The sequence below is a fragment of the Ammospiza caudacuta genome, chromosome 8 (assembly GCF_027887145.1).
Source record: "Ammospiza caudacuta isolate bAmmCau1 chromosome 8, bAmmCau1.pri, whole genome shotgun sequence".
Lineage (NCBI taxonomy): Eukaryota > Metazoa > Chordata > Aves > Passeriformes > Passerellidae > Ammospiza > Ammospiza caudacuta.
In genome coordinates, this window is record NC_080600.1 from 18,026,392 (window position 1) to 18,052,451 (window position 26,060).

General features: G+C 39.0%; 1 protein-coding gene across 1 annotated transcript; it reads left to right on the forward strand.

Annotated features, from left to right (window-relative positions):
* Positions 1 to 6: 6 nt before the first annotated feature.
* Positions 7 to 23,820, forward strand: FAM117B (family with sequence similarity 117 member B). Its single transcript, XM_058809748.1, has 8 exons — positions 7 to 535; positions 7,300 to 7,451; positions 11,836 to 11,928; positions 12,400 to 12,513; positions 18,151 to 18,294; positions 19,308 to 19,533; positions 20,363 to 20,483; positions 22,384 to 23,820. The coding sequence occupies exons 1-8, from the start codon at positions 7 to 9 to the stop codon at positions 22,700 to 22,702; spliced, it is 1,698 nt and encodes a 565-aa protein (XP_058665731.1). The 3' UTR covers positions 22,703 to 23,820.
* The last annotated feature ends 2,240 nt before the right edge of the window (positions 23,821 to 26,060 follow it).

The following is a 26,060-nucleotide window of genomic DNA, read 5'->3' on the forward strand; positions in this document are numbered from 1 at the left end:
CGGACAATGTCCCACCAGCGCGTGAGGCGCGGCGGCTCCCCGACCCCCGCCACCTCCCTGGCGGGGGGAGGCGGCGCGGCGGCGGCGGGCGGCGGAGCAGCGGGAGCGAGCAGCCGCCTCCAGCCCATGCGGGCCACGGTGCCCTTCCAGCTCAAGCAGCAGCCGCAGCAACAACATGGCAGCCCCACGAGGAGCGGTGGCGGCCCGGCAGCGGGGCTCCCACGCGCGGCGCCCCCCGGCAGCGGCGGGCGCGGCGGCCCCGCCACGGCCCCGCCGGGGGGAGCGGGGAGCGGCGGCGGCGGCGCCTCTTCGCGGGGCAGCCCCACGCGTGGCCATGGCGGGGCGCGGGGCAGCCCCCCGCGGCACCACCACCTGCCGCCGCCGCCCCCGCCGCCGGCCAGCGGGCCCTCGCCCTGCTCCTCGCCGGTGCCTCCGCTGCCGGAGGGCAGGGTCCGGCACCACCACCGGCGGCAGTCGCCGGAGCAGGGCAGGAGCTCCCCAGAGAGGAAGAGTCCCAGCTCCCCCGTCTGCAAAGGTGAGCGGCGGGGGGTCCGGGCCGGTGGCAAAGGGCACGTCCCGGGCCGGGCGCGGGTGCAGGGCTGGGGCCGGAGGTGCCTTGGAGCGTGCCGTGCCCCGGGGCAGAGGCAGGGACGGGGCTGTGCCCGGGCTGGTGCTCGCCCTGCCCCTTCTCTGGCCGGCGGCAGGGCTTGCCGGGTGTGTGTGCGTGGAAGGGCTCGTTGCTTTTGTTGCTGCTCTGTTGCGCCCTGGCTTTCAGAGGAGGAATAGAGAGCCAAGCGTGCCGTGTGGGGGTTGTGACCCCTTCTGTAGTACCGCCAGTACTGCCTCGGATTCAGGAGGTAGATGTACTTAGGGTGCTTGGGCACAAACTTAAGGTGAATTTGGTGTTTGGGGGCTGTTGTGAAGCCTTCACATTTACCCTTTCTGCACACCTCGTGCCAGGTGGTGTATGTGGTGTTATCCAAACAGTGTCCCTAAGCTTGTAATTAAAGAGCTAACTAGTGCTGTAGGCATGGCACATAGGTGTAGAACAAAAGTATTCAGTATCTCTCTTAGTAGTTGCTTTCAGCATGAACCCTGCAGAAGGACGTGTGTGCTTGAGAGTGATGACAAGCTTGTGCTACAGTGAAGATAGAAAATAGCGTGGTGATAAGCATACGTGTTGTAACAAAGTGGATTTTAGCTTCTTGAATAATTAAATCTTACTGGGAATGCTTAAATATAGGTAATATATGGTATCAGGCTGAGGATAATAGAGGCTGACATATGTAAGTCGTTGTTATATTTGGGTTAAAAGTTTACTCAGAAATACATTAGTGAGGTTTTGTGCTCATGTCCTCAAATCTGTTACTTTTAGGATACCAAAGCTTGCAGCTACTAATTTCCATGAAATTGCCTGTGGTAATCTAAAGAGTAAAGCTGACTAATATGCAGAAGTGTATATGTGGAAATCTAGGACTAGCCCTCTCTTTAACACTTCTGCTTCTCCTAATACTCCTCCCCCTTTCTAAAATAATGATTGTAACCAGACTACCACGTTGGGTTTTTTCTTTTTTCCTGTCCTGGCTTTTGAGGAGTGGTACTGCCAAATGAGACAATCATAACCAGTTGGTACAAGATGACTGTGTGCCTCCTAGTCTGCTAGTGTAAGAAAGGACTGATAAGGTTCTGAGTTTGATTTTCCACTTTTCAGATAAGAGTAATGAGGGTTTTATTAAGGCTGTATTATATTAAAGGCTTTGGATCGAGGAATGTGTGTATTCTTCATTTGAGGTTCTTGTTAATCAGTAACCTGAAAGACTTTATACATATCACAAAATCCTGTCTTCTTCCTGTGAACTTCATGAAACTCTTGCCTAAGATGCAATCTGCTGGCCTGGAGAATGAGGAAGAGTGTGGTTAGCCTTGAGGTCCGGGTTCACAAACTGTTTGTAAAGGCATGTGTCAGACTGCTTAGGGTGGGAGAATTGCACTGTCTTTGAGTCACTGTGGAGAAGCCTGCTGAAACCATGCTGGCCTCTCTACTGCTTTGAAGAATTAATATGTGTAAGGAAAGAAGTCATTTGATCACTCTCCTGTGTTAAGATAACTCCACTAGCTTTCTGCAAGATGTGTGAAAACAGAAGAGTGGTGTCCATTTAATTGCTTCCACATGTTGCAGTTCCTGAGCAGTACTTGTATTGGCCCCAAATGCAAGCTAAACCTCTTTCCTATTGCTTAACATTTGTATTGTGTAGTCCAGTGCTTGATAGAGGCTGAGTTAACTTCAGGTTTTTTCCTCATCTAAATGAGTAAACAGTGTTAGCTGAGAACATGGAGGTGGAACTTTTTTTACTGATGAGGCAATGGTTGTGCAGACACACAGGACATTTGAGGGTATTGGTGAGAATCTGCTGCAGAATAACTTGGGTTTTTCTGTTTCTTGCTCTCAGTTAATGATGGCTTTCATTCATTCCTACAGCTGCAGGCTTCTTTCTTTAGATAAAAATGAACCTTGAGGTTAGACAAATGATAGCTTTTTCTGAGCTTAGATACTGGTTGTATCTAAGTTTAAGTTGTATCTAAATATAAGTTGTGTGCTTCAGACTCAGTTTCATATTCTTCAGATTTTCTTTCCTGGGAAACAGTTGAATAGTTTTGAACTTAGTTTTTGTGAATCTGCTTTACACTTGAGAACCCTAACTTGTGAATTTACAAATATGACTTTTGTGGGTTTTGGGTGTGGTTTTTGGAGGGTTTTTTTAGCCCTTGTTTTCTGATCTGAATTGCAATTAAATGTTGGAAATACTCAACTGAATTTTCTGTTGACTATGGCATATTTACAAATTGAAGATTCTGTCATACAATTTCTAATTTTCCATGCTTTTCTTGCCACTTCTCTCCCTCCTAAATATGACCAGACATCTAGATCTTGCTACTACCCGGTTTTCATCTTTTACTTTGGCTTTCTGTAGTCTCTAGCACTTCTTTCCCAGAATTCAGCTTCCAATTGCCTGTTATTGTGTTCTGCCCTTCCCATCTCTGTTGAGACCTCATTTCTACACTGCAATGTCTGTCCTGCAATCTCCAGTTTTGGTTCAGTTTTCCCATATGCCTCTTCAGCTGTCTGCAAGCTGAAGAGCCCAGTAGAGGCCATTGTTTTGACCTACTAGTACACTGTTGTAACATGAGCTAGAGCTTACACATTTATGTCTTCGTTGGTTTTACCTTGGTTTATTCACTGAGTTAAGATTTAATGGAATCTTGTTATTTGTGTCCTTATATGAAACACATCTTAGAGGAGTTGTTCTGCTCAGCTGCAAGAATGTTACAGTGTACCTGGCTGAGTAAACAAGAAGGTCAAGACCAGAGCCATAGCAGTTGTTTACTTTCAGGTGCCTTGAGGTAGTGAGAGAGTTCTTTGCTGGGTGCTGGACTTTCTGGTATATTCCAGTTGACTGTAGTGGACATCCAAACTCAGTCTGAAAATTAAGGAGAAAAATTGGTTGGTTTTATCTGGAGGAAAACTTAATTGTTTTGTCTAAGGAAGGGTAATAGTAAAGCCTACTTGTGTAGCTGCAGACCTGTCAACCTTAATGACCAAGGTTTTGCAGTGGTTTTGAAAGATATTACTGTAGGATAAGATATTGCTCTTGGGTAAGAGAGAAGACTTTGTGTACCATTATATTCCTGCTCTGCTTGCCTTAGCTGTTTGACAAATGGTAGGAGTAAAGAAAGTGAATTCATTTTTGCAGCATCATACTGTACATTTCTTGTGGCAAGCACTTTGGGGAAGTGCACTTATTTGGATTAAAAATATTTTCATTTATTGGACTTCAGTAGCTTGAACATCTTGGGCTTTCTGAGGTTTGGTTTTGTAAAACACCACTCATTATGTCATTCTGCTACAGTGGAACAATTTTGAATTACTAGTGAATAGTTCTCTTCAAATTTGTGATGATGATAGGCAAGATTATCTTCTGGAGGGAGTGTACACAGTTGGGTGGTGTGTCTGTTCTTAGTGCACTGAGTCTGTTCAGCTCTTTTAATGAAACATGAAATACAGGTGAAGTCCCAGAGATCAGTTGTAGTTCTGGAGAAGATGAGAGTGCCAGCTGTGTATGGGAGAGATCCCATGAATGTCCTTCCTGGGGAAAAGCCTGACCAAAACAGAACAAAAATGTCAGCTGTATGCCTTGATGCCAGAGCAGCTGCTTGGGTCTCATCCCTTCTCACTGCTTTGGGTAGCCCACTTGTATAAAAAGTTCCTTAAGTGAAACTGTCAGGGAATTTTGTGAGTTCAGTGGCATCCTGGGCTTTTCTGCTGCTTGTTTTCTCACAGTAAGTGTTTGTTAGATGATGTTTCTTAGTTTCTTTCATACCTTTTAGTTAGTTATTGGTAAGTGTCTGTATTTGTTCAGTTTTGCTCTTCAGTCCCACTGTTGCAGTACCTGAACTTCTGCTGCCTTTGGAGGTGCCTTTGCTCTGCAGGAGGTGGTGTGTGTGACACCAGGTCACCTGTAGCAGCTTGTGTTGGTCACCTGTACACAGAGACTGGTGAAGACGTGGCAGCTTGCTTGTTATTTCCCCATGTTATGGACTTCATTGATCTGTGCTCTCTGTGTTTGCCTTGGGCTTGTTCTATTCATTTGCTTTGCTTGAGACTGGATTGCAGAAAGATTTTAATTTCTAAATAAATCTATACTAGTGGTGGATGGATAGGAGGGTTGATATTTATCACAAATACTAGAGAGATAATCAGGCCAATTAAAAGAGATCTAATATTTAAGTAGCGTCTATTTGATGAAACAGCTCCATTGTTTTTCATCAGCCACAGCTGTTGTAACTGTTATCTCTGTGGAGGCAGATCTCTTGTTATGTAGGTCACATCAAGGAAAAATAGCAGCTGAACACTTGCTTCAAGTATTGTAGGGGAAAGTGCAGTGAAAACATTGTGTATGTTCCCATTGAAATGTTTTGAAACAGTAAGAATTGTGTAGTAGACTTTGAATTTGTATAAAAACAGGTTATGAAGGTGGAAAAGTAAAAACATATCCAAACATCATTGCCCCATCTAAATATAAATAATTTGAAAACAGAATTTCTTAAATGGGTTTTTAAATCATAGGAAAGGAGAGTATTTACAGGCTTTCTGCCTTAAAATGAGCAGCTTCCCTTGAACTTAAATAGTAAACAGGCTCTTCAGTTCTCATTCTCTCTGTTTGTTCAGCAAAATAGTCTTCCAGTTGCTTTTTGTTTTGTTTGTGGCAGGGAGGAGAGAGAAATAGATTCTGCTTCTCCAGTTTTGAAGCTGTCTGCTGCAGTGGCTTTTGCACATGATGTGGCTGACTACGTACACTTCCTGATTTATATTTTTTTTTTCACATCCTTTCTGTTTCCCCTTGGTAAGAGGAGAGAAGCTTCTTGAAGAGTAAGAATAATAACTGAGAAGAAAAACAAACAGGGAGGATATGGCAGCTAATTCTAAGGCAAATAACATGTTTGATTTAACTTTGGAAGCCAGTGTAATTTTTAAGGAATGGCAGTTGTGTTAGCGTGCCACATTGTCCAATAGTGCACACAAAGGGAATAGTTTTGAAGTCATAAGATACAAACAGACCCTTCAGTGTGGTGGTAGTAGTAGTCAGAGAATTTCTTTGACATAGGAGTCTTAAGTGCAAACTCCAAAACATGTTTGCTGCTACACCTTGAGAGCAAATCTGCTGTGAGCTCAGTAGTAAGGTTGTATCATTGTTGGTACTGTAGAAATAATAAAGCAGATGAGGTTTCTTGGCTGCTTTGTGTGAGTGTGGCTGATTATAGTGCCAGTAATTGTTTCCTTATAGTTGAATTGAAATATTTCCCACATATTTAGTGTGTACATTTCTAATAAATTTGCATCAGGCTATTTAGTGTAGAATGTCACTAGACTTAGGTTCTGTCCACTCCACTGAAAACTATACGCAACAGGTTTTATTAGTATTTCTCAGATGTGTTTTTAGTAGATTGCAACAGCTTAGAAATTGAATTTTGGTCTTTTGGTGTCAGTGGTTTTATTTTCTGACTAGCACTCAGACACTAATCAGGCACAATTTTCTTTGCCTGTAAATGAGTTTATGTATAATACAAATACTTTTAGTGCAGAATTAATGCTAAAGCACAGCAAGAGAGGACAGATGACTGAGTTTTTCCACTGCCCTTTTATAAAGCTTCCATGTGATTTCTGAATCATGCTTGCTGTGTTGTAGCCATGTATTTTAGGACTTTCTATTAATTATAGGTAAGATTTATGCACAATTATTTAATGTATAATTGAAATTCTTTTTGTGGGTAGTAGATGAGATGATAGTAAGCTTAGCTCATTGTGATCTCAGGATTTGCGTTTTTCATCTCAAAATGTGTGAACACGTACGTATATCTAAACCCTGGGTCTTCTCTGCTTATCAATCTCCTAAATTTACCAACCTCAGTTACTGTTTTGAGCAAACTTTCTTCAGTGTTTATTCTTCATGGTTTGTGGTGTAGTCTTTTACTAACACTTTACTTAAGGCATCATTGACAGATGAGATAGATACAAATTTTTATTTTTAACAGTAGTCTTCCTTCTCATAGTAATTCCAATGGTTGTTGTATTTAACCTTTTTTAGTAAGGATTCCTCTCAGTATCAAAGTTGTTCTGAACTAGGATGCCAGTATATACACTACAGATGAGGTGTTGCAGAAGATACAGCACCAGGCAAATATGAATATAGTTACCATGTAAAGGGAGGAGATGTCTCAATTAGCTTGTAAAATGTAAATCATTACCATATCAAAGTTGACTTCTGAATCTAAGGGCTATGCCATATGTCATGTGCTGGGTGATTGAAGCATGCAGGTTTATAGTGTCCCTTGAAGTGATGTAGGTGAAGGACTAGTGGGAAGAACTGTAAGCTCAGCATTAAACTGAAAAAGTTCAACCCAGTTTTTCTTCATTAACCTTTATCTATGTGTAATCAGCCATTTTTATTTCTACACCTTCATCATTTAAGAGATAAATGACTGTTAGAGTTTTAAAGGAGTAAATAGTGGTGTGTAAGCACTAATGCAACATTTGTGACATAAGAATGTTTTTAAGGAAACCTTAAAAAGAGATTTCAAGCTTATTCAAACAGAATAGAGCTTGGAAAAGTGAATTTAATTTCCATATTAAAAGTATCTTGTGTACGTAATAACATAGTTCCAATTTGATATGATTTCTTGTAGACTGTTGAAATGGATAGGCTCTCTTGATTTCTGTGTAATCAAATGTTCTTGCTCCAGCAGACAAATCAAGGCCCCCTTCATCAAGCCCTTCCAGCATTGTTCGCCGCACCTCTTCCCTGGATACGCTCGCTGCTCCGTACCTCGCTGGACAGTGGCCTCGGGATAACCACGGGCAAGCTGCTCCCTGTATGAGAGACAAGGCCACACAGGTAGGACAGAGTTTTTGTCTTGGCAGCACATAAGTGTGAAGACAGGATTTAAATGTAAGAAGCTTTTCCCTTGAAAACATTCACTTTAGCTTTCTTGCTCACAAGTTCCTATTCACTTTCAAATTGCAGGAATCCTACCTTTGCTATTGCACGTGTGAATTATTTGCATTCTTTAAGTAAAGGCCGAGAACTGTAGTATCTTTTAGGTGCTCCACTTCCTTCTTGCCTCAGGAAAACACTAGTGCTTTGTGCATCTGTATTCTTATTGTTCTTACAGGGTGCAGTACAGTAGATAGCGCTGGAATTAAGTACTGTGTACTTTAGATTTATGTAGAGAACTTAGTGAGGTATCCTTAGATGTATGTCTGTCTCCAGCTCTTCATCCTCTGCTAGTAAAAGCCCCATGATGTTCACCTGGGTTTTGTGCACCAAGTATAGAATTATATGCATTGAAGAACTGCCTCCTTGAACCCTGAATGGTGTTGAAATCTAGCTCAACTGGAAAGTGTTAAAAAATACATGATTTGCCAATAAACATCACCTGCTTAACCAAATGTCACAAGATCTAAAGGTTCAGTCCCATGCCACCTGTAAAAACAGAACCAACAAATGATTGAATGAAATCCCTATGCCTGGAACAGACTTTCAACAAGAAGTCTCCTTAATTCCAAAGAACATAAGCAGAATGCAGTTGGAATGTGGATCTCATAGCATATGGGACATCCTTGTGTTTGAACCTCTGTTAGGTTTGGTAACAGTAGAAAAAATGTGTCCATGTAGTTTGCAGTGTTTAAGAACATGTAGGGTGTTGAGCAGATGAGATCTGCAGTGTTACTGTAAGGCCTTTTTGAGATCCACAGCCTTTTGTGGGAAGGACCTCAAAGAGCAGATCAGTGGAGAAGGAAGGTGTTTTGTAGGGAAATATGCCCATGTGGATAAGGTGGAATTAGGAGCGGGTGAAGAAGAAAACTTGTTCCTCAAATCCTTTCTCTGAAGGAGAATGAATTAGAAAAATGGTTAGAAGACAGGGTGGAAAAAAAAAAAGCATATTGAAGTAAGAGGAGGAGAATGAAGAAATGTGTATGATATAAGATATGAGGCTGTTTGTGCCTAGTTATTAAAAGGCATCATTAAAGGGCAGAACTAAACCCATATGGGTGTCCTAACAATTTATTTTCTTATTTGATTCCTTAGAATAATACTTTTTACAAAATAATTGTATTTTTGTACTGCTGCCAAAGTGTTTGCTATGTTCAGTTGATCTCATTCAGGTTATTTTTGATATGTTCTGAATCATGGGCTTTTATAATCTGTATTTGCCAGATATCGTCCTTTTTGGCTTGCATTTTGCTTTTGGCTTTTTTCTTCCAATTCTGACACATCTAACTGCTGGGGTAGGGGGGCTTTTGTAAAGGAAATGTATTTGCAAGGTTAAAGGGCATTAGATATTTCTGCAGAATGAGAATATTTAGTGGTGATTTATGGTGGTGTATTTCTGAGAGAACTAGAATGATCTGTTTGCACTTCCTGATTTAGAATTTATCAAATCAGTAGGAAGTTTAGGGCTACAGACATACATCTGTATGTCCAAAGCTGATGTTGATAGGACACTGATGAGGTATTACTGCTTTTCATCTTCCTGAGAGCAGCCACCGGAGCTAGGGACAAGTTTTAAATGTGACTTACAATGGTTAGTTTCCCAAGATAATACAGGCTGCCCATTTGTACTGTTCAGCTTCTCTGAAAATGTTGTATTTGGATGAAGTTTCACTGGTGAGATACTCTGGTTCCAGTGTGTGTAACTTCAGATTTCACAAAGTCTGACAAGAAATGAATGTATTCTGAGAACAGGAATTTAATTGGCAATGTTATAAAAGGCTTTCAAGTTGAGTAAGCAGGGTGTCTTGATTGTATGGAGTTATGGCACAGGGAGCAGAGTTGTTCAGGAGGCAGACTGGGAAGAGACAGCATTTAGTGGCACACTGCAGCTTGCAGGCCTTTCTAGAAATGCCCATGGTCATGGCTGAGAGCTGTGTAAGGGACCTCAGGTCATGCAGAGACTGTCTCTGTCAGACTCCTCCTGCAACTGAGGATTTTGATGAAACCTGTCTATAAAACTAGACTGAATTGTGTACGTGGAGAATAGTTGTTGGGTGATGAATAGGTGTATTATTGGGCATGCAAGGGTCTGGCTAGAATTCATACCTACACTTATTAAGTGCTCATAAAACAGGTGTTAATCATCTCATCTTTTTTGCTTTGAATGAAACATGTTTCTCTTAGAAGTTAAATGAGAACTACTTGGTGTTTTTTTAATTCTTAAATAATTCATTTTGACTGGAAAGTTTTTGCCTCTTAAGACTTTTTTTCTGAAATGTTCTACTGTCTGTAATAAATTCAGCCTTAAATTAATTTCTTTGTAATTCTAGAAAGTGGGAGGATGTCGAGCATGGTAAGAACTAATAAGCAAGTAGTAGTACTTCAAGAAACAGAGAAATATAAATCCCACTTTGCCTATTGGTTATTTGGTCTATTTCTTGATAATAAATATAATAATCAAAATTTGGGGAATGAATAGGAGAAGGCTTGTTAAAATAGTATTGCATTTCTGTTTTGATGTATGGGTTTCCTATAGTTCAATCTGAAAAGATTTCTAACTATTTGTTTTGAGGATGAGCATTAAAGCAACTTTAATACTTTAAAATGAATCAGATATTAATTTATTAAATAATTCTTGAATCTTGAGTCAGTCTTGAATATAAATTAAAGGCAAAGACTAATTATTCTCCTGTAGGCAAGTGTAATGACTGTGCTGAGTTGGGAAGCTAGAATTAGTAGCTAAAGCTTACTGTTCCAGGAGTTAGAGGATAGGATGATACTCCTGACTGACATTTGAGAATTGATTAGACAAAGACTGGTACTTGGAAATGGGGGTTATCAATTATTCTATTTTATTATGAAGATCAGTGAGTGCTTTTCTAGAAAAACAGATTGTAATGGATTCTAGTTTTGCTATGAAATAGGAATTTCAAAGCAACCCTATTAACTTGATTATTCAGATTTGTCCTAGTTAGTTTTTGATTTGGAATGATGAAGATTAAAAAATACTGATAATGGAGGTTTCATTTATATGAAATTTGTGTCTGTAACTGAAACTGGTGGGGTTGCAACCTGTATATTTGGGGTTAAGGTTCCATATTCCCTGCAAAATAGGGATTAATACCACAAAAGACTTGAGTTTCTGTGATCCAAGTGCAGCTGGGCTAGGAAAGGTCAGCATGTGGCTTCTGCAAACTGTTAGTCTCATGTTAAGAACAACCAGCCATGGCACACTGTAGATGCGAAGACTTGGAGGCAATCCAAGTTCTTCTCGATAGGAGAAAGTGAGATATCCAGGAAATGAGGTTAGCTAGATCACCACTGTGTGCCAAGAACTGCTTGGTGGCAAGGGTGAATTTCTAGGAATTTGCTGTCTTTTTCAGTGTGTAAAGTACTTCCAGAAATTCTTCCCCTTACTTCCTGTGACTGCTCAGAGACTGATAGATGCTACTATCTGTCCTCTTAGCGCCTTTGCAGTTCACTGTGTTTGAAGACATTGCTGGAGGTGGCTAGGTGGGAACACAAACTGCCCATAAAGCAGTATCATGCAGTATTATCACAGGCTTGCCTGTGCATTTCCTTACGTGAGATACTGTGTGTCTGAATGATACCTTGCATTTCTCAAAACTCCTTCACCACAATATGTTTGTGAGATTTTTTATTAAACACTAATGGCTCTGTTGGTTCAGTGAAACCAGCTTAGTACTATCTATGTTGCTTTCTGCTTGGCCTGGACCAACTGTGAACTTGGAACCCTTTGAGGCATTAATAAATTTATTCTGTGCTTTGCAATAGCTCTAGTGGTGCTTATATGCTTTGCTTTCCTTCTCATTCTTGAGAGCAAGAACGTGATTTTGAAGCTGTGCTGGTGCAGGCTTTTCACAGTGCTTACACCAAGCCACCCTTGCTAATGCTTCAGCAATAACAAGGTCAGCATCTGTGCAGGAAATCTCCCCTAGTTCACAGTGGTTCTTCAGAGCTCTGTAGCTGCCTGTGGTACGTCTGGCTGTGAGTACTGCCTTATGCTCGGTCATTTGGAAGGGAAACTAGCACATCTCTATATTACGCTAGGTCTGAAAGTTGTGGATTTGGGTTTTTTATTTATATAGTTCCACTCTGGTTTTTTGTACCTTACCTGTGAGAGAGGCTTCTAGTTAGTTACTGTTCACTTTCAGTTCTGAACCTAGCATATCTTAAATGTTCTCTTTTCTAATTTGTCTCAAATTATTCTGCCAGAAAGTAGCAATTACCTTTTTTAATTAGTCCTGTAATCTTCTTCCTACAGACAGAAAGTGCCTGGGCTGAAGAATATTTAGAAAAGAAGAGAAGCTCACACAAACGTTCATCATCATGGGGCAGCAATGAACAGCTCAAGGAGGTCAGAAATTACTTGAGAACTTTGGATTAAATGTTTTTTTTTGGTATGCACTGTTGCCATGATGCTTCAGGAAGGCAAGAGTATTTTATTACTTTGTGTAATTATACAGATGGCAGGCTTGGTACAAAATATGAAATTGAGTTTCATTTGCTATCTGAATGTGTGGGAAAGAAAATGTTAAATGTGAGTGGCATCTTTTTATCAAAGAGGGAAATAACAGCAGTGACCTCACTACTTTCAAATTTTATGTATTTCAAGTTCTTTCACTAAACCTCTAGAGGTGTCTTCTGAGCATCAGCTGAACTGCTAGCCAGCATACTAGATTTGAAAGAACTTGAATGTAATCTAGTGCTGGCAGTAATTATGAATGTTATGGTAGTAAATAATTTTAAGTGATGGAATAAATGGGTGAAATTACCTGTGTACCTGAATACACATGTTGAAATCTGACATGAATTTTTCCTTTGTTAGATTGCAAAATTGCGTCAACAGCTGCAGAGAAGCAAACACAGCAGCAGGCATCATCGGGACAAGGAAAGGCAGTCCCCTTTTCATGGCAACCATGCAGCCATTAACCACAGTCAGGTAAGGCTGAGTGCTTTTTGCCCATATTGGGTACCTAATACTACTTTTAGATCCTTTCAAAGTTGTGATTTTTATTAGAGGGAACTTAGAAATGCCACGGACTCCTATATGTTGTAGCTGTAGGTGAATTTTATGAAATAGAGCTTTCTTTTGGCTGCTTGAGTGAATGGTAGCCCAGATCTTTTGGTTACTTGGGTGAGCTGGCTTTGAACTCCCACTTTCAGATAATTTCAGGTAGTTAAATATGTCCTTGAAGCAAGGTTTTTAAAATGCATTCTGCAGGTTGCACAAAAGGATGACAGCTAAGTTAAATCTAAAACTACAGACCATCTTCATTACATGTTGCTGTGACAGTTACAACTTTGCACATAGAGTATGGCATGGAGCAAACTGCTGGTAAAACTGTGTACTCTAATGAAAGGTAGCTTTTCTGGGCACATTTTGTCTTGCCAAACACTCATCTAATACTGTGATGAGATTTAGAGAGTTTACCTGACAAAGGGCTACTCCATGAGATTAAGTGTTTACACATTTCATAAAATCATTCAGCCTTTTTAAGATTTTGTATTTTTTTCCCATTTATTCTGCCTTGAGACTTAAAGTACTAATCCCTTCTACAAAAAATGTGATGGTTAGGCCACCACACATTCTATGTGCAGTTTCGGTTTTATTTCAAGGCTTCTAATGAGGTCAGGTTGACAGAGGTGTAATATTTTTAGCTCAATTGATAGCAGGTGTAAAAAAATTAAAGGCTTTCAAAAACACAGATCATTTTTCAAGTGTGTTTTTGTTGAGTAACTTTAGAAAAACCAATAGAAAAGTTTGGTAAGTTTTTTCAGAAGGAAAGTTTTTTTTCTCTCCCTACTGATATCTCATGAATGTACATTTGATACACACAATTTTTTTGACAGTTACAAAACGAACAAATCCCTCACAATAGCCTTGGCAAGGCAATGTAGTTGAAAGAAACTAGGAAACTGTCAGTGTTGTGAATTGAGAAAGTAGTTCAGCTGTGAAACTTCTCTGAAAATCTAATTACATTCCCAATTACTCCTGAAATGACATTAATTGTTCCAACAAATATCATAATAATAAAAATTTTCATTTCTGTCATTCCATCCTTATGGAAATAATTTAGGTCAGGTTTTTTCATTCTTTCTTTCAAAGTCAGCTTGTCTGAGTGTGTTCTACTTCAAGAATGAAAATAAGAAAATAGTGTTTTGAATTTCTTCTACTCTGCTGTTCTTAACTCCTGCTTTGTATAAAAGTCATGAGCCCCTTTTGTCTCAGACCCTAACTTCTTATCCCTGCTGTAGGACATTTAGTTAGCAGTCATGGCTTTTCAGTATTTGTGTGCCTCTTGAATTCAGTTTGTCGGTAGTTTGAATTCTCTGCTACTGGAAATATTTAGGAATTTTTTTTAGAATTACATTTTTTGACATAGCAATTTAGGAATTACTGAAGTGTGGGTGCAGTGTACTGTGGTGCTGATTTTATTGACTGCTCAAGTCAGAACAGTCCAAAATCATGAATAAAGAAAGACAACTGACCCAATCCCTTTCTAGGGGGTTTTGAGAAAGTTCATGAAAATCAACATACAACATGTGTCAAACTTTTGGTTAAAAAAACCAAACCAAAAGAAAATACAGAGCAGCATACTAGATTAAGGTGGTTTTTTCTGAATTTGTAGAACTTGAGGACATTTTCAACCAAAAAGTATACTGAAGGACTTTTGATGTGGGCCCTTTAGTACACTGGAGAATTACATGCATTTTAATAGATTTGCTTGGCATTCTACAAACCTGTGGGTTTCTGAATGCTAAGGTATTGCCACTTTAGCACAGATCATCTTAGTGAGTTTTAATTTCAAAAATGAACAACAATGCTACTATTCTGAAAAATACCTCCCCAAATTATGTATATAACTTTTTAAACAGCATGATAGTTTTATTATTTTGTTTCTGCTATGGATGTCTTTATGTTCTGCCAAATCTTGTAGTGCCTGAATAAAATATTGTGCAATGGATAATTAGTTTTTGGGCTCATGAAACAAACTATGAAATGTAAATTGAAGCAAAGCAGCTTTTCCAGGACTGTTACAAAACAAAACATTGTTTTTCTTGGTGAATTCTGTGCCAGTTGTGTCAAGCTACTTCCAAAGGGAAGAAGTTAAAGAAGGATTCAAAGACTAAGTGAAGCGTTTAGATTAATGGCATTTAGCAGCTGTTTTTTAACTCTGTGAAAATCTATAGCTGTAGTCATCAAGGGCAAAGTTCCTGTGTTTTCTCATTCTTTTTTTGAGAGCTGCTAAACTAGAATTTTTGGCAGCAGCTCTGTTCCTTCAGGATTTGTGGGAAGGACTGTGTGGAAACCAGAATTTAGTAATTAGAATATTTAGAAATTATTTTTTACATTCCTAGCTTGAAGGAAACTTTTGTGTTTGTTGACTCTAAAGGGTCATGTAAAGATTTCTGAGCTCAAGGAGTTGGATTCCTCACAAGGTGAGAAAGTATTAGGAACTTGTGTCAGTAGTTCCTTCACAGAGACCAGGTAAACTCTGTTTAACATTTGGAAAATGGCATTCTCTTCTAGTTAAAAGAAGAAATTTTAGTGGATTTATTTCCTCTTTTCTTCCATACTTAAACTTTATTGCAATTCTTGAATTACAGCAAAATTTTTAGTGGTTCTTGCTAGCTGAGCTTCTGATTGGTTGTTTATTTGTGCTTCTTTCTAATACGATTTTTGTGTGAAGAAAGAAATCTGCACAATCTCCATAGAATGAGCTTGTTCGCTGTTCCTGACCCTCTGCTCACAATCAGGAAATAGCTGGGGAGGATCAAGCCCTTGCTGTTGACTACAGCTTTTTTTCAGAACAAATGGTTGTTTTGTTGTTTGTGTGGTTTTTTTGTTATTCAGGAAATGTTCCTTTCTGTCTCTCTTTAACTGGAAGAGAAGTTTGCAGAAATGTCATAGCCTACTCAGGTGATCTCAGGATGCTTCTGAGAACATTTTGAGTTAATTGCATGGTACTAAATCTGTGAACAGGAGTCAAAACAATTGGATCTTTTTATATTCTCAGTGTTGGTATACGGAAGAAGCTAGAATTGAGGCCAGAACTGAAACCAGATGGAAGAATAAATGGATTATTTTTTTGCAACATAATGTTTTTTTCCTCAGTGCACTTGGCTGATACTACATTTTTACGTGGCACTCCGAACCATCAAGGCCCCTGCTCCTTTCATTTTCCTAGCAACCCTGTGTCCCCAGTGTCTGACCAATTGATTGATACTGAGATCAACTGCATGCAGTTCACAGTGTTGGGGGCTTGGTTTTTTTGGTGTCACTCTTACCAGCTCACTAGGTGGAACATTGATTTTTTTGAGTACAATTACCATGATACATTCAGCCTAGAGGTGGCTTGATGCAAAAGCATCACAAGCCCTGGGATTCTGTTTAGTTTTGTTACTTGTGAAAAATTGGAAGAGCTTTGAGCGTTTTTCCTGAAATGCCTGTGAACAATTTAGATTTGTCATCACCCTTTTTTCCTGCCTCATGGGTGTATGCCATACCTGTAAGTCTCAGAACTGAAAACTCTGTGCCAATGTGTTACTGTGTGAGCACAGTCATTATTACCCTGTGATTGGCACCTTGCCTCCTTGTGAGCATTCCTGGGTATTCAGATGAGTGGTCCAGAGCTAGTAGCCTATTCCTGCATCTCCATGCAGACCTCTGTGAAGGCAGTATTTGTAATAAAGTTTGTTGTTTTGAGGCTGATTGTTCCACCCATGTCACGATAGCTCCTTCCTTTTCCACCCTCTAGCACCCTGGGCTAAGAAATCATCCTCAGTCAGGTACAGAATATTATTTTTCCTGGAAGTGAAACATGCTGTACTGAACTATATTGAACTCTACGGAATCTACTTTGAGCTCTTCAAATAGTAGCATGAACCTAAGAATTTTTATGGTAGGCAATCATTTAAAGGTGAAGAGTTCCCACATTTTGCTAATGGCTGCTGAAATCTTAAAGCATACTTGTGTTCTACTTTTTAACAAGCTCAGTTTGTCCTAAGAATGTGTATGTTGAATAACTGGGTGCATAAACAGCCTTTAGTGCCTGAACTTGTGCTGATATATCTATGTTGTTACTGCACACCAACCTGTATTAGTTTACTGGATTGTTGATCTAAGGCCTTGCTTGGAACAGAATTAGCAGGATTACTTTCTCAGACTTTTTGTGCTCTTCTCCAGTGGTTTTTTTTCATCTTCAGGCAAGACTTGGGAGACTCTTCACAAGTTTGGCCACTATGAGACTGTTTCATTTTTGTTGACAGAAACAGAGTGACAAGCATTTCCTGAACAGAAGCTTTTGTAGTTCTTGTGCAAGTCTTTTTTAAATGTTTGGTTTTGGGGTTTTTTTTATGGCTAACCTAATGTTTCAGGAAAGTAGAACAAATATAATTCATGAGTTCTGCTGCTGTAGAGATTTGTGATTGTGATAAGAAGTCTCCATTATGATCTGTGCTTAAAATGTCTTGTGTACATTAATTTTTCTGAGGTAGGTTTTCTGCCAGACAAGCTTTGTGTGGTTTTTGAGAATGTACACAGGAAATTAAAATGCTTTGGTGTCTATGTAGTCTTATTACTTAAAGGAAAAATTAAAATAAACCCCCCCAACAAAAACAGACTTTGAAGACCAGATAATGCTGATCCCTCATTCATTAGAGGAGTTTTACGTGGGAATTCTACTGTGACTTCAGTGTGTTGTGCTGTTCTTTGAGTTGAACTGAATTTTTGCAGAAAGTATTACATTATCACTGCTTAATGAGTATAGAATCTTCTAATGTTCTGGCAGGGAGACTTTTTTAACAGGAGGGCAGATGCTAATGGAGAAACTGGGAAATCTCAAGAAGTTGTCGTGTGCCAAAGGGAGCTCTGGGAAATTTCAGTAATGTGTTTTCTGAGAATGAAGTTTTTGTGCATATTTTGAAACACTGGATTTTTAAACTGTTAATCTTCCTTCTGAAGCAACTAAGTATTAACATTTTGGTTTGGGATTTTATTCTTTATGTGGAAGTCTCCCTAAGTTGTTTTTTACAATGTTTTATTCTGTCTTAATACAGTTAATACACTGGTCTTAATTTTTAACATAGTGCAATCTTGCATTTGTGGAACAATTTTCCTTCTGCATGTGTCATGTTATTGCAGGTGGCCACAAATTTCCATTAAAATATCATTTTAACATGGTTACCATCCAACAATGAGTGATTTGACATTGTGGTATAGCTCACTTTAGGAGAAATGTGAATGTATTTCAAAGGCTTCAAAATTACTTACATTTAAATGTTTACTGGTTCATTTTCACTTGTAAAGCTATGTCAAGCTAGAGGCAGACCATATCAAGGGAGATTTTGAGACTAGGTTATGTAGCTTTTCCTGCTAGAAGTTGGTTTGGAAACAAAATTCAGGACGTCTGCCTTCAGTTCAAGCATCCATTTGAACACAATCACTAAGGTTTCGTATAAGTCCTTGATACTCAAATGTAGATGTGTTCTGTTTCAAGGGTCACTTTTGGGTAGAAATAGTAACTTTGTTTTGTATATAAATCTACATTGTTTTCTTATTGTCTCTGTTCTTTAGGCTCACATCCCAAAGAGTGCTCTCGTTCCTGTGATACCGATTACCAAATCAACGGGGTCACGGTTCCGAAACAGCGTAGAAGGATTGAATCAAGAGATTGAGATAATAATTAAGGAGACAGGAGACAAAGAGGAGCAACTTGTTGTATGTATCTGCCACCATGTTTGGTCTATATAATTATTTTTGTTTTGCTTTGAGATCATAAACTTTTTTTTTGCACTGTTGAATTAAATTTGTCTGGAATTAATTTTATTTATATTTTAATTTATTATTTAATAAGGTTAAGTTGAAAAGTCTCTTGGAAAGCTAAAGGAATGAAAGAGTTAAAGCTTGAATCTGAACCTTTTCCTCTAAATAAGAAACCTCAGTAAAACAGGGAAAAGCAAAATGTCTGGTTTGAGAGGTTTTGTATTAATTTTTTTTGCCCATGCTGAAGTATCCCTATGCTGGGTGAACCATAATTTGCCCATTTTTAATGTTCATTTTATTTTAGTGGTTTTTAGAGGTGGATTTAGTACTAAGGTATCAGAAATACAGACTGTGAAGATGATTAAGGAACCAGAATGTCTTTGATATGAAGAGAAGCTGAGAGAGATGGGAGTGTTCAGCCTTGAGGAGAGACAGCTCCGGGGATCTTATCAATGTACATGAACATCTCATGTGCAGAAATGGAGGGAGCTGGTCTCTTTTCAGTAGTGCCCAGTGATGGGGAAAGGAGCAGTGGGCATAAATTTAAAAATGTTAGGATTTTGTTTGTTTGGGTTTTTTTTTTTAATGTGTGAAGGTGTGTAAAGCCCAGAGCAAGTTGCCCAGAAACGTTGTGGAATCGTTGTCTGTGGAGATATTAAAAACTTGACTGGACAGAGTCCTGGATACACTGTTCTACCTGAGTCTGCTTGAGCAGAGATGTTAGACTTGATGATAATCTCAAGAGCTTCCTTCCAGCCTCAAGAATTTTGTGATGATGAGAAATCTTATAAATTGTTGTCCTTAGTTTCTGAATCTGACATTTTAGTTTCTTTTGAATTTGCATGTAACAAATAAAATTTTCTTTCTTAAATGCTTTTATGAAACCCAAAAAGACCCTCACCATTCCTGGATTTAAAGCAATTGCTATGCAGACAAGAGCAGCTGTCTGATACCTCTAATTCTAACAGCCTCAAGATATCCCAGACGGGCACCGTGCCCCGCCTCCACTGGCGCAGCGCAGCAGCAGCACCCGCAGCATTGACACCCAGACCCCCGGTGGGGCAGATAAGGGCAGCAACAACAGCAGCCGCTCCCAGTCCGTGTCTCCAAGCTCCTTTCTCACCATCTGCAACGAAGGCAGGGAGGAAAGCCCGTGTTCTGCAGATGATCTGCTTGGTGATTCCAGAGATAAAGGTACTGTGTCACTTTAAAAGTTCAACAATGCTGAACTTGTGCGATGTGCGTAACTGCATCGGTAAAAGAGAGGGTTTGTTCCCTGCATCCATAGAGAAATGGTAGAATGTGGGCTTTTTTGTATGTTTTTTTGTACATGACCAGGTTTTTTCCAAATGCTCCGTATGTGTGCACACATATTAGTTAAAACTGGATCGATGTGACTGAGGAATGTGCTTCCCAAAAAGCTTTTCTTTTAAATAATAGATTATTTGAGTATTTTAAGCAGGTTGAAGAAGCAACAATGTACAGTATCAGGTGAAACAGCACAGTAGTCCTTTTGCTTGTGTTGAGTATTTTTTATGATCTTGGCCAAAATCTGCAACCTTATAGCATTTCATAGACATACCCATAAAAGTTTAAGTGTTTAGGGTTTATTTAATTATTCTTCTTTCATCTGGAATCTTCTGAGAGATCCTAGGAGAATTTTATAATTCAACATAAACCTGTTCTGTTTTTTAAAGAATATGGCTTCTGCCCATTTCTTTTGGGTAGGTGGTGACAGTACAGAACCACAGATTTAGGTTTGCAGTTAAAAACTGAAAATGTCCAGGAATGACCAGATGTTGCAGAGGAGCCTGAAAATGTTATAAGAAGAAACAGAAAGAAGGAAAGAAATTGAGATAAGAAAGCTTATTTGCAAATGAAGGCTTTGAAGGCAAATGAAATGTTTTTGAATTTCATAACATTGATAATGAAGTGGCTTAAAATTCAGGGGGCATTTAAAGGTAGCTCTTGTGGTTTTTTATAGTGTGTCACATTTATATAATGAGCAACTCTCTTCCTGCAGAAAATGGGAATAATTCTCCCTTGCCAAAATACGCTACCTCGCCAAAACCCAACAACAGCTACATGTTCAAGCGGGAACCTCCTGAGGGCTGTGAAAAGGTGAAAGTCTTTGAGGAAAACTTGTAAGTTGATTTTTGCTACGTAAGAAATAACATCTAAGAATCAGATTAATTATTGCTTTATTGATTTTGTGTCAGACAGAAGTTATTAGTCCAGTTGCTAAAGCCATGCTAACAACCTGATCTCTGTTTTTTGGTGTGACTATATATTGGCATATCTGTATATATTTTACTGTTGAAATTTAGTGTTAAAATCTTGAGTGATATTTTTTAAAAACCAGCATAATTTGAGAGGAATCTCTTACCTGGCAGATAGTGGGAGAGGTGTTAACAGGCTGTAATATCAGCTAATGTATGTCACAGCTTGACAGGCACATCCAGTAATCTAGACTCCGAAGACCATATCCTTTTCAGCTAAATCAATGTAGTTGTGAAACTTCTAGTGACAGAAGAGTGAACTTGATCCTGAGTATTTGCTGCTTTGATTATTCTGGAAAAGCCAGCTCTTGTGATTTGGGAATATTCTAGGAGGTTGTGTTTTATTATTATTTCAAAGTAGTTTTTATACCCTTATTTCACTTGTATACTAGAATCTTAACCTACAGTTAAAAATTCCATCTTGTCACATGAGTATACAAGGAGTATAGATAGGTTACAATCCTCTTATATTAGAGTGAAACAGGCTTCTGCAGAAGTTTCTGCACAGCCATAGCAGTCCTCAGACACTGCAGTGTGATGAAAAAACATCTTTGCACATCTGTTACTTGAATTCTATGTGTATGTGGAATACATGAGTGTAACTATTTAAAGCTCAACCTTTTGTTTAATGTAATTTCTATTTGAAAATCCTATACAGGATTTTCATTTGGGAAGGAAATTTACAAGTGGGGTTGAATTTTCTGGACACTGGGGAGAATCAGCTGGGATGGAAATGTACCCTGTCTTATAAGCAGGATTTCTTTTTACAATAAAGTATCTCTACAAAAATACACTGGAAGATTGGCTTGCTTGGCTTAGTAAAACAAAGACAGAAGAGAACATGGCTCTTTTACAAACACAAGGAAGGGAAGGAGAGGTTATAGGCTGAAGGACAATGCTGGCAACAACAAAAAGTGAATAAAAATTTTTGGTGGCTATTTTCAAGCAATAAAGAGAGAATTTAAAGCAGATTTCTATAGTTCTGTCTTAAAGTAGACTTTGGCTACTGTAAGTAGATTTACATTGCAGCGTTAGAGCACAGAAGGCATTCCTAAGCTATCCATGATTTCCATTCCAGCTCTGTTTTTCTTAAAGCATGTCTTGGGCTGAGTTCCATGCTGAGATGGCAAAACTGCAAGTCAGGATCTACGTTTGTGTTCCGCACCTCCTTCCCCGAGTATAGATAGGTGCTTGATCAGGAAAACTACATTTTACTCTCTGCATTGAGTTTTTTAGTAAGATTGGGGTCATCTTCTGCGGAGAGTCAGGGCACACTCATGTGAACATGCAAAGAAGGCAAAAGTATAGAAAAGGGCAACTCCAGATGATTATGAACTCCTTTGAGATATGCAGTATTAGGATCATTGCTATGCCAGCTTTCTTTCACAGGGCTTACTGTATAAATAGTGTCTGTATGTGGGGCAGAACTGGTTGGGTTGTGACAGTTTCTGGAGAACATGATTGAAAATTCTTTCTCGTATAATGAATGTGCTAATTCATGGATAGGGTTTGTGATCAAGCATAAAGTTGGTTTGGAAACAGCCTGCCCTAAGAACATGCTGTTAGTTGCAGCATGTTTAAACAAGCAGTTTAAACCATCTTGTCATTTGCTGTGTGCTGTGAGTGTCATTAAGTCATTATTGAGTAGCTGAAATAATTCACATTGAAACCTCAACTTGTTTCTGGTGATGTGTTCAGCAGTGCATCCCTGCCATTGGCAGAATTTGATTGTTCCATAAAACTATTGTGTGTATTTTATTTCTAGGCCAAAGCCATTGCACGAAATTCCAGCCTTCTATTGCCCTGACAAGAACAAAGTGAATTTCATTCCGAAAAGTGGCTCTGCTTTCTGTCTTGTCAGCATCCTCAAGCCACTTCTTCCCACACAGGATCTCACACTTAAGGGCACTACACACAGCCTGACTGTCTCCTCCAGCATGACGCCTGGTTTGTTACAGCCCATTTCTATGGCCTCCTTGACTACAAGCACAGATCAAGACAGGATCTCTCGTGGAACAAGTACAGTAATACCACAGAGCTCTCTGCTCCAGCAGCCAGGATGTATTGAGGAAGCTGAAGAATAATTTAGATTGTCTTGACTTTTTTCTGGGCAACTACTGGGAAAAAAATGGAACCAGTTGACCGGACCTTTCTGATCACACACACGCATTGTTTTAACAATTTATGGCACTGCCATAATCAAAACTGTTTGCATAATTGACAGTTTGTAGCACATTGAGAAGTTCAGGAGGATGCAGCAGCTGATATGCTGTTGTACTTCCTGCTTTGGAAGACTCTGGTTCTGTTTCTCTTCTGCTTTTTTTAAACACTGGTGAAAACAAAGACTATCATAATCCTTTCCCATTTAAAGGACCAGTTGTTTTGATGGTGTGTGTCCTCTTGACTTTTTTTTCCCCACTAAAACAAGTCTCAAGATCAGCCAGCTGATCCCATTTACCATTGTAATCTGCAGAGGGAGGGGCAATCAGATGGTTTTGCAAGATGTCTTTTGTATGAAAATGTGTATTTTGTAACAAAATTTTGCCTTTCTGGTTTGTAGCAGATGGTGTTTCCTGGTGATGATCCCCCTACCCTTTTTTTTTTTTCCTTTGGTAGGGAACGATTTTTTTATACTTTGCTGGCTTACAGCTCATGGGACCAAAGGATTGCTGAACTATTGCAGCAATCTCAAATTATGTGACCTTGCTGAACAGCCTCAGACCTAAACAAAGCAAAACAAGTTAATATGTTTAAACTTTTAAAAAGAAGAGTATGCAAAAACAGTGTTAGTGTATTGTGTAAATTTTTTGATATCAAAAATTTGTGCTTCTGGTAAGTCACATTCTTAAAATTCCTTCCTTCACGGAATTCCTACTAGTGTTGGTTTATTGGCTGGAAAATTGCATTTTAAAGCACTTGCCCTGCTATTGTTCTATTTGTCCATAGAATTTTTGTGCAGATGTAGGGAAAAAACATATTATCCTCTTACTCAGTATGCTTTCTTCCAGAAAATACTTGGCTCTTACAGGCTTGCTTAGATCCTTATGAGTCAGCCTGAATCATTAATCACTCTTGATACAAATTTGCTCTGATGTGATTCATCACTGTATTATAGACCCTGGCCACATAGTACTGAAATACCTGTGCATGGTTTCCTCCCTTTTGTCATAGTGGTGTTTGTGTGTCCGTTGAAGGTGATCGTTTGTCAGGCATGATATCTGTTATGCAGAAGTTTACAGCAGCAGATGTGTTCTCTCTTTTTGACTAGCAGCTTAGGCTGGCATGTAAAACAGGATTTTTTGATACTTGGTTTGTCCTGATAATGTGGCAGTTAATGGTTGCTTTGAAATTACAGTGAAAGGCAAAAATGGGGGGGCGGGGGGGGGGGGGCAGGAAACTGCAAACAGAAACTGTTCAGGAACTTCACTGAGGTTTCTCATGTGTTCCTGGAGTGCATTACTTGGGTTTGAGTTAATACAATTATAGATATGCAGAAAGCTCCAATGACCTGAATACCAGTGTCATAGTCACTTATAAAACAAATTGATCTTGTACCTCTTTAACAGAGTTAGATTCAGTAATTTCAAAGTAAATGTCATTGTGGACAGTCTCTGGGTCTGAATATTGGTCTGTTACACACAAGCAGGTCTCCCTGACTTGCATATACACAACTTCCATCGACATAGTTTCCATGGATCAGTTGTATTCTCAGGTCTCCTCATAATGGCAACTATTTAAAGATGATATTGCAGATACAACAGTCTTGTTCAGTGCTTAAGATGATGGATTTGCTTGCAAACAATTTGATTTAGGGGAAAAACCCTTGCATATGTGTGCAGATAATCATCATAATTTTGATGCATATTTGCTGTTCCTTTATGTTCTGTATTAGTAACTATGGCTGCAGTGTACTTCGTTCAGCAAGTAAGTGTAAATCATGCTAGAATGTGCAAGTTCTCTATTTATAGTATTTTTAAAATGTTATGCAAAAAAACCCAGTAAATTAAAATTGTACCAGAAGGTATAAAAGTATTTCACCTGTTAAATTAGCAGACAAGAATAATTTGGCTTACTATCTATTTTCCCATGAAAATGGACAGGATTATTTTGAAGTAACAGTTTTGATTTACACTGACATTGCCAGTCACCTGGAGTTGTTGAGGAACAGAGCTTTAAAAATAAGCAGATTTGTGCACCAAACTTGTGTAATCTTGCCAGCTGATAGTTCTTTTCTAGGCTTTGTGGGTATTAATTTGTTTCTTCTGAAACACTTACAGTGCAATTTGAAGTCTAAAATATACTGCTTTAGATAGGTTTGTTTAAACCTGGTGTGACTGATCCGGATCATATTCAGGTGAAGGAAGTGCTTTTAAGTCTGTTTTCTATTTCTGTAACAGTAGCATGTAAAGAACTTCATTGTTGCCAAACTGCCTAGTGCTTTATTAGGAGATCTTAACTGAATGGTTAAGAACCATTAAGAAGGGCTAAAGTTAACAAATAGCCTTTATTACAGCCTTGACACTTAACTGACTTCACCAAAATGCATTCTGATGTTTGTTTTCATCACATTGTGACTCTCCCAAGCAGCAGTGGGCTTTCTTACCGTAGGACTTTCTTTTGCACCTGTTGTTGTAGAACTTGAGTATCTCTCTGGTAGTTTACCTTGTATGTTATTGGACAATGTACTGTACAAATTAGTGAGCTGCTCTGATAAAAACCAAATGTAAATGTGTGAAGTTTTTGCTTTTTATAAAAGAACAGCATTCAGGACAACATTCAGTCTTTTTTATATACAGGACAACTCTACTATTGCTGTGGCAGCTCAAGTTTATTACAAATCCACACTAAAGACTCAGAGTTAAGAAAATATGACAGCTCTTGTTCTGAGACAGCTTTGATGTGTGCAGACAAAAATTAGCCTTAAATTTTTTATGTGCTGTCTTGTGCCATAGCATAGCTGCTAGCTGAAGTATTTAAATCGATTTGCAAATAGCTTTGAGAGTGCATGGAGCTTTTTAAAAATTCTTATATGTATAGAGTGGGATGTTCATTTTTGGAGGGAGCTGACCTGTGCATCACAGAAGCACAGTTTTACTGAAAGAGTTCAAATTCTTTTGGCTTACTTAAAATCCTAACTATGCATAGACCTAGTCAGTTCCCCTATTGCCTACTTTGTAGCTTAAGAAACAGTAAAGATCTGTTTTTATGCACAACTTGATACATTTGATATTCTTGTTTTCTTGGTATGCTACACTTCTAGCCACACTTAAAAGCTGGTGGTTGTGTTCAATAACACTGGCAGTTGATTTTGAGATGTACTAAATGCTGTTACTCCAGTTGTAAATTCTACTTAAATCATAAGGAAGGAGTGCATTGTAACAAAGTCTGTGGTGACAGTTGTGATTATTAGAATTGTTTTTTCAAAAACTCAAGGCACAGGAG

Excerpts from the sequence above, each read along its gene's own strand:
- FAM117B (XM_058809748.1), top strand. The coding sequence starts at position 7 with ATGTCCCACCAGCGCGTGAGGCGCGGCGGCTCCCCGACCCCCGCCACC. Across the intron at positions 7,452-11,835 it reads TGAGAGACAAGGCCACACAG|ACAGAAAGTGCCTGGGCTGA; the intron begins GTAGGACAGAGT and ends TTCTTCCTACAG. Across the intron at positions 20,484-22,383 it reads AAAGTCTTTGAGGAAAACTT|GCCAAAGCCATTGCACGAAA; the intron begins GTAAGTTGATTT and ends TTTTATTTCTAG.